The sequence below is a fragment of the Hippopotamus amphibius genome, chromosome X (assembly GCF_030028045.1).
Source record: "Hippopotamus amphibius kiboko isolate mHipAmp2 chromosome X, mHipAmp2.hap2, whole genome shotgun sequence".
NCBI classification, from domain to species: Eukaryota; Metazoa; Chordata; class Mammalia; order Artiodactyla; family Hippopotamidae; genus Hippopotamus; species Hippopotamus amphibius.
Genome location: NC_080203.1, coordinates 71,310,161 through 71,323,804, shown reverse-complemented (window position 1 = coordinate 71,323,804; position 13,644 = coordinate 71,310,161). Strand labels below are relative to the sequence as shown.

Sequence of the window (13,644 nt, the reverse complement as noted above, 5' to 3'; positions counted from 1 at the left end):
TTTTTCCTGTCGTATTTTGTTAGGGTAAGAACAGAATCTTGAGGAAGGGATCAGATCATCTACCTCCATGTTTCTAAGTAACATGCTTAAACTGTTAACGTTAATTTTTGATTTTCTAAAAAAGATCTCTATTAATTTCATACATGGGAAGATTTAGCTGTCTTGTAGCCTCTGTTCCACATGTACGTCCCCGTCTTCATTCTCCCAGTATAGTTTTGTAATAATTTTAGATTTGATCGAGTCTACATTGTGATTATAAATACCATTCACAGCTGAGCTATGTCACATGCCATGATTATATTTACTTTTTTACCTTTTAATTTTCTTTGGAGTTAAAAATAGTTTTAAAAAATGGTTTCTTTTTTTCTATGTACCTATCGCTGATTCATTCCCAGCATATTCGAACATATGAGACAGTTGGTTCATTTTTATTAGAGATGTCCCTCTATGTTCCTGTTCCAGTTTGTCCTGGCTACTCCCCTAGTTTGGCTGTACAGCTGTGTGCCCTGGGATTTCCTCTTTCCAGAAGAAATCCCTCTGGGGTAACTCTTGGGGATTCATTTAACCTCTTGTGTTGGACCTTCCCTTTCCTGGATCTCTTTTTCCCCCCTCTCTTGGTTTTACTCTCCTTTTTGTGAAACACAGGACTCCACTAGCTTCCTGATAAATTGAGTGCCTAGCAGGCAAAATTTTTTGTATGTCTGAAGATACCTTTGTTCAGCTCTTATATTTGCCTGTTTGGTTATATGTAGAATTTGTCTACATATCAATTTCTCAGACTTAAAGGCTTTGATTCATTGTCATTGCTGGAAATCTGACATCCTACACTTGATCTTAGCCAAAAGGCCAAAGTGATTCCAATGACATTCTTATTCTTTTATTGTCCTTGTAATTTTCCCTCCTTTCTCTTCCTATCATTTTAATGGAGTCTCAGGAATGAGTGGAGGTAAACATGCAATTTCAAAAGGCCGTGTTTAACCAGAATTGTTCTGCTGGGCATTTTACATACTAGAGTATGTATTTCACCTTTATGGATAAAGAAATAAACTATTGGACAGGATCACAGAGCCAGTAAGTAACAGCAAGGATTCAAATCCAGGTTTGTCTGACTCCAAAGGCTGGTACTTTTTCATTGTGCCTCACTCCCCGAAATGATTCTTCTAGACTAGGAGTTTTTTGCTTAACTCTGGAGAGAACAGCAAAAGAAAATTTTGGTGGCTGCTTTAAACAAAAAAATTTTGAAGGCTTGAATTTTTTCTAAAAATTCATTTGTATTTTAATTAACACTGTCCCCATAGTTGTATTTAATTTTAAAAAACAGCATGTTTCTGCACACCTCTAATGGTATGCTGTACCCTGGTTTGAGAAGCAGGAATTCTAGTATAATCTTTTTGTAGGTGAGGCCCAGTGATGCTACCCATTGATTCAGAGAATTAATGTCATAGCAGGGCCAGAACTTTAGCATACTGATGATTTTTCCCCCCTATTGATTATCTTTCCCTCAACATTTTATTATTTCAAATGTACAGAGGAATTAAAAGAAAAGTAAACACCCATAAACCTAACACTTAGACTCTACAACTGCCAATTCATCCATCCATCAACCTGATTGTACTGTGTAAGTACTTTCTGCCAGATTCTGCTTCCAGGATCTTGCCCCAGTAATTTCGGTCATTAATCCAGAAAATGAATGGGGAAATGCAAATAGCCAAATATTTGAGTACCTGCTATATGCTTAGGACACGATGGAGGCAATGTAAGATGACAGCACTTATCTCCTGAAGGAATTTACAACCTAGTCAAGGAAGATAGTACATAACAAACAACTTATGAGTATATAAACTAGAACTGTACAAGGATGTGCTTCCTGATTTAATATAGTTATGAATTATTGATAAAACATTGCAAAGGTTTAGGCTTAAGTGTAGCAAATTCACTTTTAACTCCTAGACAATACGTATACCCGTATATAGAAAAAAAATTACAATCATATCACAAATGAGTTCAGTCTCTTTAGCTCACTGTTTCCTGCTTCTCTTCTTTTCCTTTTTATGTCCAAAACTTCCCTCTAGTACATGATACAAGTCAAAAAGGGGTACACAATGAAAAGACTCCTTCATACCTTAGTCCCCTAGCTACCAGTTTCCCTCCTTAGAAGCAATCAATCACTGTAAGACTGATTTCTTTCAATCTAGAGCTACTTAATGCATATAAAAAGGGTATGCATGTGTGCACGTGTGTGCTGGTGTATGGTGGCACATTATACACACTGCTTTGTACCTGTTGTTCTGATTTAGAGTCTTTTTCTTTTCCTTACCTCTTGAATACTTCTCTTCACTCTGGATCCCTTAGGCCACATCTTCCATTCTCCCTGCATGCTGGCTGTATTCCTGTATTCTTAGATCAAGATCAAAGACACTTGTTTCCTACTTGTAAAAGGAAGAACTTGGGATGACAGTGTCCTCACCTCATTTACTATCAGTACATCCTTTAAAAAATTTCACCTAGAAGCTGGAGGACAAAAGCTGCCTTAAATCATTCTTGATACTAGACTGGTGGATGTAATTAGGATAGGGAGATCTACAAGATAAAGCAGTCTTCATCTGAAGCAGCAAACCACCCACTGGCTGGCTCAGTAAGAGAATGAACACTCAGACTGCAACCTCAATTATATGTATAAATTCTCACTAAAGACAGCATGTTATGTTATTAACAGATTTAAACCCATATTCTTTCATATTTATCTTGCTTCATTATGATGAGCCACATGCTGATTCTGAATAAAAGCAAGTGATTACCTCATTTACAATTAATTCATCCATTAAGCAAATCTTAATTGCTTTTTGGACCTCAGAACTATTGGGCCTTGTTCATCCTCTCTGAATCCCTTAAATCAAAAGTGAGAAATATAATAAGTTCAATTTTTTATTAATAATCTTGGAATGAATACATTAACAATTCCTTAGAGTTATATAGCATTTTTACAGTTCTGAAAGAACTTTCACATATACCAATTAAACCCTCACAACATCCCTGTGAGGTAGGCAGGGTTGGTATTACTTTCCTATTACTAATGAGGAAAACAAGGCTCATGGGTGAAGTAAGGTCACACAGTTAGTGATGGAGCCAGGACTAGAACCTAGGTCTTTTGACATGCCTCCCTGAGAACGTTCAAGTAATGACATCCTATGCTATATAATGAACATTTCTCTCCTATGATGATCAGATCTATTTTTATAAGTTTGATACCATCTTTTCCTAATATCCAAAAACACTGAATCACAGTTTTCATGAGATATTTCTTCCTTGTTACTGGACTATTTCTCTTTGATGTATCAAGCACCATCCTAAGATGAAACTTACTTGTGTTTTAAGTTTTGAGGATCCTTGGCTATAAGTTTTAAATTATGATATCAAAATTTATTTTAGAAATTCTTCAAAAGTATTCGTATGTTGAATGTCAAACAAAGCAACACAAGACTTTATATTTTGAAAGCTTTGCAGTCTTCCTCAATAAGATGTTTAGATGTGTATAAATGGAAAATAGGGAAAGGTGTTTAGCAACACTACTGGGAAGCCTATGCAGAGTGCACCTAAATGCAAGTCACATCACACTAATTTGTTTGTGTTGGCCTTCTAGAGGAAGGAAAACCATTAGAAAACTTTCATTAGAAAGATGATCCCATCTTACGTGTGACATCCTCAGCAACAATCTGCAAAAATGATCTGAATTAGACCAATAGGAGGGTTCAAGCAGTAGTGATCAAAGTATGTATGTGTATGGTAAAAAGGAAGAAAACACTTGCTCTTCAGTGGTTTGCCTAGGTCCAGTGTAAATATACTTATCAAGGAAGATTTTAAGCTATAGCATCTTTTGTGTTAAATTTTGAAATGTGAAATATGGTGGCGCTATCAACTTGGAATATAAAATTGAAACTGAATGTAACTGACCCAAAACTACCTGTCAAAAGCAGAGTAATGCTCAATAGGCATAAAAGGCAAGGGATAAAACACAACTGCTCTGGTATGCAAAGAAAAACAGTAAATGCAAACCATAGATCATCAGGCATGTAAAGCAGGTTTTAAAAATATGAAAATGACACTCAGCTGTATTATCAGGAATTATATTCCTAAAATTCCAGTTTTGGCCTTTTAAATTTAAGAGCAACCTAAGGAGAGAAACCTTCTCCTTAGGGAGAAACCTAAGCCTGTGGGGAGAAGGTGGTGCAGAAAATGAATGGGATCTAGAAATGGGGCTGAGGAGGTCAGAGATTAGGGAACATCAAGGAACAGCTTAAATATATTCAAAATGGATTTAGAATCCCTCTAAATCCATCCTCTCCAAAAATATTTGCTAAATTGAGATTTGGTCAAAAAAGTTGGTGACAATAAAACTATTTTACCTTACAAAAAAGTATTTAAATATAGATTAGAAATTATGCTGTTAAAGATTAGTCCACTAATGAGGCTGTAGAAACTGAAACTGAAGTGCTGCTGTCACATACACTGCAGAAAACTGCTTCCAAAAATAGAATTACCGTAGCAGGACTCAACATTAATGAAACCATTAAAAACCAAGCACTTAACTTTTTATACTTGAAGCCTAATAAAAAAAACATTGGTACCCTTAAGAAATCTTAACAGTTTAAACTAAGGTGAAAGATATTGCAGCTACATTTAAGTTTTTGATCAAGAATGTTCTAGTTCAGTATACTGGGCTCAAAACCAACTACACTTTTGAAATGCATAGAGACTACACTATATTCCTTACACAGTACCACTGTCATCATCATCTTCATGTTTTCTCTTCAATGGGTTTGATTCATTGGCCGTGTTCTGTGATGAAACCATGTTGGTGGTAATAAGAATATTTTTGGGCCCAATCATTGAAGGATTAAGCAGAACATTTTGAACTGCAGTTGTTGCAGGAACTGTAAACAGAGGAGAAAACACCCCCAAACTGTGAACTACCCAGAATCAGAAACATGGTAAAAAGTATTCAACAAAACTGAAATGTAATTCTAATAATAATTTCTTTTTAAAAAGGTTTTCAAAATAACATTTATTTCTTAAAAGTTAACATGTGCATAATAGGAAACCAAAAAACACAAGAAGCAAAAAAAAAATCATCTGTAATCACAAGCAGTTTACCATCTGATATCTTTCTAGAGCTCGTCTGTGTATCTATACAACTAAGCATCCATTTTTATGTAATTAAGGTCATACAGTTATGCATATCTTTTTTTTGTATATGCTTTTTCACACATGAATATTTACCATTTCAAAGTCCCAAAGATATAAGTATTTTGATAGCCAAGAATACACCAACTCTTTCTGGAAGGAAAAAAATGTAATCCTGCCTTTCCTGGTGACAAAAATGTCACAAAACACAAAAATAGCAACAGGCCTCTAGATAAAGATTGGCAGAATTATGATTAAAATATTACATTCCCTTAAAGTTCAATTAAAAATGAGACATAAAGCAACAGAGTACACAAAGTATAATACTTCTAAGAGTAAAAAGTATTCAACAAAGCTGAATGTAGGGACTTCCCTGGTGGTGCAGTGGTTAAGAATCCACCTGCCAATGCAGGGGACACGGGTTTGAGCCCTGGTCTGGGAAGATCCCACATGCCACGGAGCAACTAAGCCTGTGTGCCACAACTACTAAGTTCGCACGCCTAGAGCCCGTGCTCTGCCACAAGAGAAGCCACCACAATGCGAAGCCCGTGCACTGCAAAGAATAGTAGCGCCTTGCTCGCAGCAACTAGAGAAAGCCCGTGTGCAGCAATGAGGACCCAACACAGCCATAAATAAATAAATAATAAAGTAAATCTTAAAAAAAAACTGAAATTCTAATAACAATTTCAAAGTATGAAGTAAAACTACATTGTAGAAGAAACTGAGGTAATTATACTGCATTAAGAGTTAAATTACATATTTTAATGCTTTAAAGTACTTAAATTAGTATCTAGTACAAAGTTAAAGAAGTTCTGTTAGAAGTTCTGTTTTTTTTAATTTACCTAAAATTTCAATTAGTTCTTAGTCATGGGAAACAGTGCATTGGATTCATCATGGAACATACTAAAGGCACATGTTCAAGGTCAGGAATCATGCTTCCCTTACAGACCAATACTTTCATACAACTAGTTTATGGTGTATGGTTAGGTTTCAGAAGATGTGAAATCTAAACATGTTCATGAATAAACTATAACAGAATTCTACTTATATAATTCTAGTTTTCTATGTATATTTCCATGAAGTGAATAAAAGTACAGTTTTCATTTGATATATACTAAGTTGTATTATTTTCTCGAGCTTTAATCCTAAATAATTTTCCCTGAGATTTGTAGACCATAACTTATTTTAGTTCACAGCGTTGAGAATCTGATGATCATGTTGAAATCTCTTCCTCCCCCCCCGAATGTTACATATATGTAAAATTTCATACAATTTTAGTGGGTTTATAGACCCCACCCCTCTGAAGAACCCTGATTTGCAGCATTACTGCCACCTTCCTGTTTTGATATTAAAACAATTATTGCTTTGGAATATAAACTGTTCTATAATCACAAATCATTCACAAATTTTAAAATTTAGAAAAATATTTTAAAGAACCACTTTCAATCCCCCATGCCCCACCCATCATGTTACCTGGTTTGACAGGTGTGGACTGAGAAGGTGGAATCTGCACTGTAAATCTTTGGCTTGTCACTGACACTGGAGGTGCAACTTTATTTGGGACAGACACTGTTTGTGGGGTTGCTGTAGTTGTAATTAACAGACCATGTTAGTTAGATGACTTATTATATAGGTTCAATTTCTGCTCTCCTTTAGCTTGCCAGAAACTACCTTCAAAGCGCAGGGAATTAATGAAAGGCGAAGAAAAAAATCATTAGACATAAGAGCAAGGTAACTTCAAAAATGTTTACGAGCTCAATAGTTTAGATGCTAAAAATTCAGGATAGTATAATGGTGAAGAATGTAGGCCATGGAGCCTACCTGCTTCAGTTTGAATCCAGGCTTTATCACCTACTAGCCTTGGGCAAGTTATTTAATCTTTTTGTGCCTTTCTCATCTGTCAAATGGGATAACGATGCCTATTTCATAGGATTCTTGTGAGAATTAAAATAATCCATGTAAAACTCTTCACACAGAATCTGGCACTGAATTTTAGCTACATGAAGTCATGAAGTTGACTATTTAAATAAACAGAATTAAAGACCCAAGTTTTCTATTAATTACCTTAATTGGCACTTTTAATCTCTGTCACTTGCTGGGAATTAGGAGGTGTCTACTATGTCCATGAAACTAAATCAACATGCATCTAACAAAAGCCTAACATATCTCCATCTCTAGGTAAGTTTTCCCATGTATTAAGGAGTGGTCCAAAGAATTTGGTGAAGCTTAATGAAGCAATATAAACATTTTATTTTGTCAAGAAAATTCACAGTAGGTGGATGTTTTCTTGTCCATTACCATAAGGAAATTGTTAACATATAAGTAAGTATGGAGTTTAGGTTTTAAAATTGAACAGAGTGTATGCTTAGGTCATATGCTTTATAAAACTCATTTAAAATTGTTTTTAAAGTTGAAAACTTGGATCTTTAATAGTAGTTTTTAGCATCTCTCTCACTTGATTTAAAAATCTCTAAAACATGTACAATAAATGTCTAAGTAGGAATAAAAATCACAACTGATAACCAAAATTGGTTAACCTGCCAACACATGTAACTGATTACCACAGTCTAAAGTTTTTAAAAAGTTGGTATTCACTTAAGTAATATGAACCCACAGATAAACAGTGTATGATATATGTGGCACACAGAAAAATGGTACAGATCAACCGGTTTGCAAGGCAGAAATAGAGACACAGATGTAGAGAACAAACATGTATACCAAGGGGGAAAAGCGGGGTGGGGGTGGTGGTGGGATGAATTGGGAGACTGGGATTGCCATATATACATTACTAATAAGAAAAAAAGATATCAAATTGTACACTTTAAATACATGCAGTTTATTGTATGTCAATTATATCTCAATAAAAGTTCTTTTAAAAAACACAAAAAACACAAACAGTATATGATCAAAAAGTTACACAAATTATATATGCAAAATCCTGTCTACAAAGGTCACATACATATAATTAGGAGTGTACAATTAATACTATAGCAGGCTGGTTTTAAAATGCTGAAATGTGAATTCACACCCTGAAAATATGAAGAGATTGTCTACACATCTCAAAAATCAAATGCTGCTTGCACTAGAGCTATGTAACATCTATAGGACTCAAGTTATAAGCAATAAGAGCTAAGAAATCAATACCGTCAAAGAGAAGGGGATTTTTTTCCTGAAAAGACTTTGACTATGAAAGAAATCTAGCAGGAATGCAGGACAAAAAATCAGGAAATCTAAACCCATTATTTATGTGTTCCTTATTATCTAAGCAACAATGACATTATGGTTTCTAAATGCCATTCTCCACTAAGAGGAACCAGGGCTCTTTGGAGAAATGGCTTATTCTAGGACTGGGGTAAGGAAAATATAAGATCCTTGAGCTTGGAACATCTTGTGCCAGAAAGGAAGAAATGCTCAAAGATTGATGGAGACCTGTCACAAAGGACACAGGAGACTGTTTGAAGGGGTGCTCACTGACCAGTACAGGATAATCAGTACTACTTTTGAAAAGATTATATTTAAAATGCTTTTCTTTGATATTCTTAAGCTTTTTGTATACTGTAAACTTCTTTCTTATGATTGCATCTCTTGCCAATTTACTTAGAAATTTAATTTCTGATAATAAGTAGGCTACTGACATGAGTGTGTTTGGCAACTTCATTTGTATAAAAGCCAGAAAGAACACAGCTTAAACTTCTGTTTTTGGTACCATAGTTAGTACCTGCAACAGTGTTGGGTAATGTCCAATTCTATACTCATTTGGGATCAGATATTCCTTGTGGCTCTCTCATTTTGAAATCTGATAAAATATATGTTTATAGCTTTACTAGAGGAAGAGTAAATGTATTAATGGCAACACATATGGGAATTTCTGACTTACCTTTGACTTGGATTATAGTTCAAAATCAAGTGCTGAGACACTTCTTTACCAGCCAGAAAAGCCATTTCCCTCTCTCACTTACCTATAGTAGGAGTGGTAGGTCTGCTACTAACAGCACCAACACTTAACCGTGGAACTAGTCTTCCTTGGTTAGGTCCCTAGGGGATTTAAAAAACAAATTACAAGGGTGAGTCAAAAATTATCCGCACTCTGGTTGTAGAATTTACATAAGTTTTAATATAACTGGAGTGCAGATAATTTTTGATTTACCCTTGTAGTTTTAATGTTGTTCAGATTTGACACCTAAACTTACCAAGAAATGAAATTAGGATTGTTGATGTGAATTATTAATGGATAATTGATGGCAAGAATGTCCTGTTTTTGTTCAGTGTTCTAATGCAACATTTAAATTAGGGTTTCCACAAATATATATATATACACACACACACATAAATAATACAGACAATATATATCTATATAAACATGAATACGAAAATATATAAAAATATATAATTCTATATAGTTTTAAAGTTTGAGGTAGAGTCTTATTTGGGGATAACAGCTAACTTCCTTATGACTTTTTAATCGTAACTAGTCAATATCTTAACCCAAAAAGAAACTCCCTTATAGTGGAATTTCAGAGGTACAAAGGTAGCCCAATGTGGGGAGAACTTTCTCAGTGGTGGGAGAGCCTTAGGTCATATTGTAGAAAGCAAGTTCAATGCCTGATGGTATATCATTTACTCTGTTATGGTACAGTGTAAAGATTGGGAGTTATGAGACCTGGGAATCAGTCTTAACTTTGCTACTAATACTAACTTCATAGACAAATTCAGGCTCACTTTCCTGATGTGAAAAATAAGTGTTGGGTTAGATGAACAATAATGTTCCTTTTAGCTCTAAAAATCTTGGCTCATATATATTTTAACATAGCAGTTAATTGCAGACTTAGTATTTTCAAGGAATTAAATTTTCAAAAATCCTAGTAAATTATCTTTGCCTTTAATTTACTGCACTATTTACAGGAATTTGCTTTCTACAAATTCCCCTAACACATCTTACCCTTTTTAAAAACTAAAGATGACTAAAAATTCTTACCTTTTTAATTAAGGACTTTAGCCTGTAGTTTGGAGCTGTTAAGCAGTATCTGTCAGGTGGCAGTCTGGGTCCTGCATATGGCTTAATCAGTGGTAAAGGGGTTTGATTTTTCTGCCTTGCAATATCCAGTAAAAACTAAAAAAAAAAATTCTTATTAGAACTACAATTAAAAATTATACGTAAAATGAACTGAGTAAAAGTTTGCTCACATCTCTCGGGGGAGGAGAGGTAAAAGACTGGTCAGCCCGACACTGGATTGCCAGTCTCACATCATCTGCATCAACATTAGGTTTCTTAGCATGGCTTGAATAAATTTTTGCATCATCCAGAATTGAAGTCACATATCCTTTAAGAACAAAACATTATTTTTTAAACATATGAAAATCGTTTAATATTTATGGCCACTTTTCTTAACAAAAAGTTCCATTAATTTCCAGAAAGTTTACGAATTTTGGCTCTAATACCTAATTGTTCTACGTATACAATCAATTTTAAACAGATAACACAATATACTGTTCCCTAGCCTGAGCTCCTTTTTACTGCTTTCTGAATTCTATGACATTAACTGTTTTTTTTTCACATATTTTTAAGACCTTATTTTTGTAGAGTAGTTTTAGTTAGGTTCACAGCAAAACTGAGGGGAATATACAGAGATTTCCCATCTACTCCCTGCTGCCATACATGCATAGCATGCCCTATTATCAATGTTCCCTGCAGAGTGATGCATTTGTTACAATTGATAGGCCTACACTGACCCATCACAATCATCCATAGTCTGTAGTTTATATTATGGTTCACTCTTGGAACTCTACATTTTGTGGGTTTGGACAAGTGTATGACATTTTGACATTAACTGTTAAAGTAATTTGGTTGAAAATGTTCTTACAATGAACGATTTTTCAAATTCACAAGTTAGGCAAATTTTTGGAGCTTTGTTAACTTACGGAAAGCAAATTCCAACATTTGATTTATAACCCTTGGTTCGTACTCCGTAATTCCCATATCCTTCAGGATCTGTGCCATCACCTGTGGATTCAAATAAAAACGCCAGATGCATAATCTAGGATTAGAAATCAAGCCTGGACCGAAGGTAGTAATTATATTTATGACACAAGGTTCTCCCTTCTCTGGGTTCCAAACTTGTACTCATTCTTTTCCTCCCAAGCGAGTGTCTGGATCACACCAAATCCGGTCGTGCCTTCTTCGCTGAAAACTTTTCTTTTTTTTGGCGGGGGTGGGGGTGGGGGCGGGGGCAAAAAGAAGAAAAAGGCCCGGGTTGGCTTCCCCAGCCGAAGTAGGGGTGGTTACAGCTGGTTGTCATCTGCAGATGTAGAGCCACGGGTAGCTTAGCATCAGAACCCTGGAGGCGCGAGCCAGGATTCGCAGACGGGGCGGAACGACGCGGCTGCCGGGGCCCGAGGCCGAGGAGACAAAGCCGAGCGGCCGGCCTGTGCATCCGGCGGGCCGCCAGCCTCGCTGCGGCCGGGCCGCCCGGGTGGCGGGAGAGAGCCACGGGGTCCAGGGCACTCCAATCTCCCACTCCTGGCGGCCCTGGCATGGCTGAAGTCGGCCCGCGAGCCCATCTTCAGGTCCTCCGCCCGCCTCCCAGGTCCCCGGCTGCGGCTGCGCCGAGCCTAGCACTCCGCCTCGCATCCTTCGCACTCACCAAGGCATCTCTCGGAACGTTCTTGGGAGGCGCCATCTTGCCCAACTCCATGTTATCCTGCCACTGGTCATCTGGAGAGAGAGGGCAGCTGGCGGGTTCCTCGCTCAGGCTCCACCCCTGCGTGCGCGGAGGGCGGGGTTACCGCGCCGGCATAAGCTCCGCAGGCGGCCGCTTCCCAGCCGCCCGCCAGCCCCGCGGAGGCTGAGGGAGGCCGGTCTAGCCGGGAGCTAACGGCGCCGAAGAATTGAAGAGGCGGGTAAGCCTTCCCCGAAGAGCCCTTGGCCAACATTTGGAAGACCGATAAGTTCGCCTTCCCAGAGCTGTTCCCCGGAAAAGTGCACGAAAAGGGCCACCCTTGTCTTTTCTGGAGCCCCTCCTCACCTCCCCTGCTGGAAGGTCTGCAGAGGCCCTGCCTCCACCTGCTTCTGTAGCAGTGCTGCCTGGTCAAATGCAGAAAACTGTTAAATTTGTCAGATCAATGAACACATTTTTAGCATAACTTTATCTCAAATATTACATGGGCTATACTTATACTACAAAATGATGTATTGTTGATCTGACATTCAAATTTAAATGGGTGTTCTCTATTTTTATTTGCTAAATCTGGCAACTCTACCCTATAGCCTGCTCTCCATCCAGCAGGCATTTGGTCAGCTCTCCTCACACTCAAAGCCGTGCCATAATTGCTTATTTCACACTGATGCAAAGCTAAAGCCTTTGACCGCCTGTAAGATTCCCCGCTGAAGCCCCTCCAGCCTTGTTGCTTGGGTTTGAGGAGTTAGTTCCCCTCTGTCCCTGCTGAGGCCCAGCCAGGGCCCTCACTTGCCTTCCAAATGCCTCCTCCTCCCCACTCTCCACAGAACAGCCTGAGTGACTTTCAAAAAACGTGCATCAGTTAACTGTCTCTGGCTTTAAGTGTCCCACAGAGAACTCTTTCGTGCTTCTCCACATCCACCAACGCCCTCCAACTCTGAGAAATGCAACGTAACCCACCCAGGCGGGAAGAGCCATCAGCCATGTTATGCTCTTTCCCGTACAATCCACACTTCAGTCCTGTCAGGGCCACCTGCCAAAGTCACATCACCTCTATCTCTGTCTCCACATTTCCATCCAGTGCTACCATGCTAACGGTGCAAGCCAACAGCCTTACTTACCAAGGCTACAGCAAGGGGACTTCGAAATGTGCTCCCTCACATTTTTACACAACCAGCGAGATCGCTTAGTCATAAATCAAATAATTGCATTCATTTCCTTAAAACCCTCTAATGGCTTCCTTCACACACAAAAAAATTCATACTGATTTCTGGGGCTTGGCAGGCCCTCAGTTTCGGCCACCAGCTTACCTCATCGGACTCGTCTAAATCGGTCCACCACGCAGCCATCTTGAACTCAGAGCAGGTCCCCCACGAACCACGTGTTCTTGTTTCCAGTAGGAACACTGATCCCCACACTTTGCAAGCACCTTTCCCGCAGCGTAGAGGTAGGTAACCTCTGCGTAAGACTAATAATGATTTTCTCCCTTTCTATTAGTATATATGCAGGGTACAAAAATTTTAAAATATATTTAAAAAATAAGAAAAAGAAAGCCTCTCTGGCATGTTCCAGCCACTCATTTCTCTTTTGCAGAAGGCATCACTGTTTACCAGTTTCTTGTCTGTTTAATTTGCAAATATTACCTTCTTTATATCGTTTCCCCCCACTGAATGGTACTGTACCATTGGGGTGACCAATCTTTAGAGAGCTAACCCATGACACAGCTGTACTAGATGAAAAGACCCGTAATACACGAGGGTGAGTCCAAAATTATCCACAGGCTGGCTGT

General features: G+C 38.0%; 2 protein-coding genes across 3 annotated transcripts in view; both read right to left on the bottom strand.

Annotated features, from left to right (window-relative positions):
- Window positions 1–2,924: 2,924 nt before the first annotated feature.
- TAF9B (TATA-box binding protein associated factor 9b) lies at window positions 2,925–11,926 on the bottom strand. Of its 2 annotated transcripts, XM_057719357.1 has the most exons (7): window positions 11,823–11,926; window positions 11,101–11,182; window positions 10,366–10,502; window positions 10,157–10,291; window positions 9,141–9,216; window positions 6,655–6,765; window positions 2,925–4,931 (listed from the first exon to the last, which is right to left on the bottom strand). In XM_057719357.1, exons 1-7 carry the CDS (start codon window positions 11,871–11,873, stop codon window positions 4,768–4,770), a joined length of 756 nt encoding a protein of 251 aa, XP_057575340.1. In that variant the 5' UTR covers window positions 11,874–11,926; the 3' UTR covers window positions 2,925–4,767. The 2 variants fall into 2 exon arrangements, with proteins under 2 accessions (XP_057575340.1, XP_057575341.1); XM_057719358.1 differs by lacking the exon at window positions 6,655–6,765.
- LOC130841479 (fibronectin type III domain containing protein 3C1-like) overlaps window positions 11,890–13,644 on the bottom strand; it is a 21,838-nt gene continuing 20,083 nt past the window's right edge. Inside the window, 3 exon segments of the mRNA XM_057717627.1 lie at window positions 11,890–12,142; window positions 12,204–12,280; window positions 13,166–13,284. Coding sequence (XP_057573610.1) covers window positions 11,890–12,142; window positions 12,204–12,280; window positions 13,166–13,284 — 449 coding nt within the window.

Bases quoted from the DNA above. Each gene is read 5' to 3' on its own strand.
- TAF9B (XM_057719357.1), bottom strand. From the start codon at position 11,873: ATGGAGTTGGGCAAGATGGCGCCTCCCAAGAACGTTCCGAGAGATGCC. The intron at 11,183-11,822 runs GTGAGTGCGAAG...TTGAATCCACAG, and splicing joins ACGTTCCGAGAGATGCCTTG to GTGATGGCACAGATCCTGAA. The intron at 6,766-9,140 runs GTAAGTGAGAGA...TTACAACTACAG, and splicing joins ACCTACCACTCCTACTATAG to CAACCCCACAAACAGTGTCT.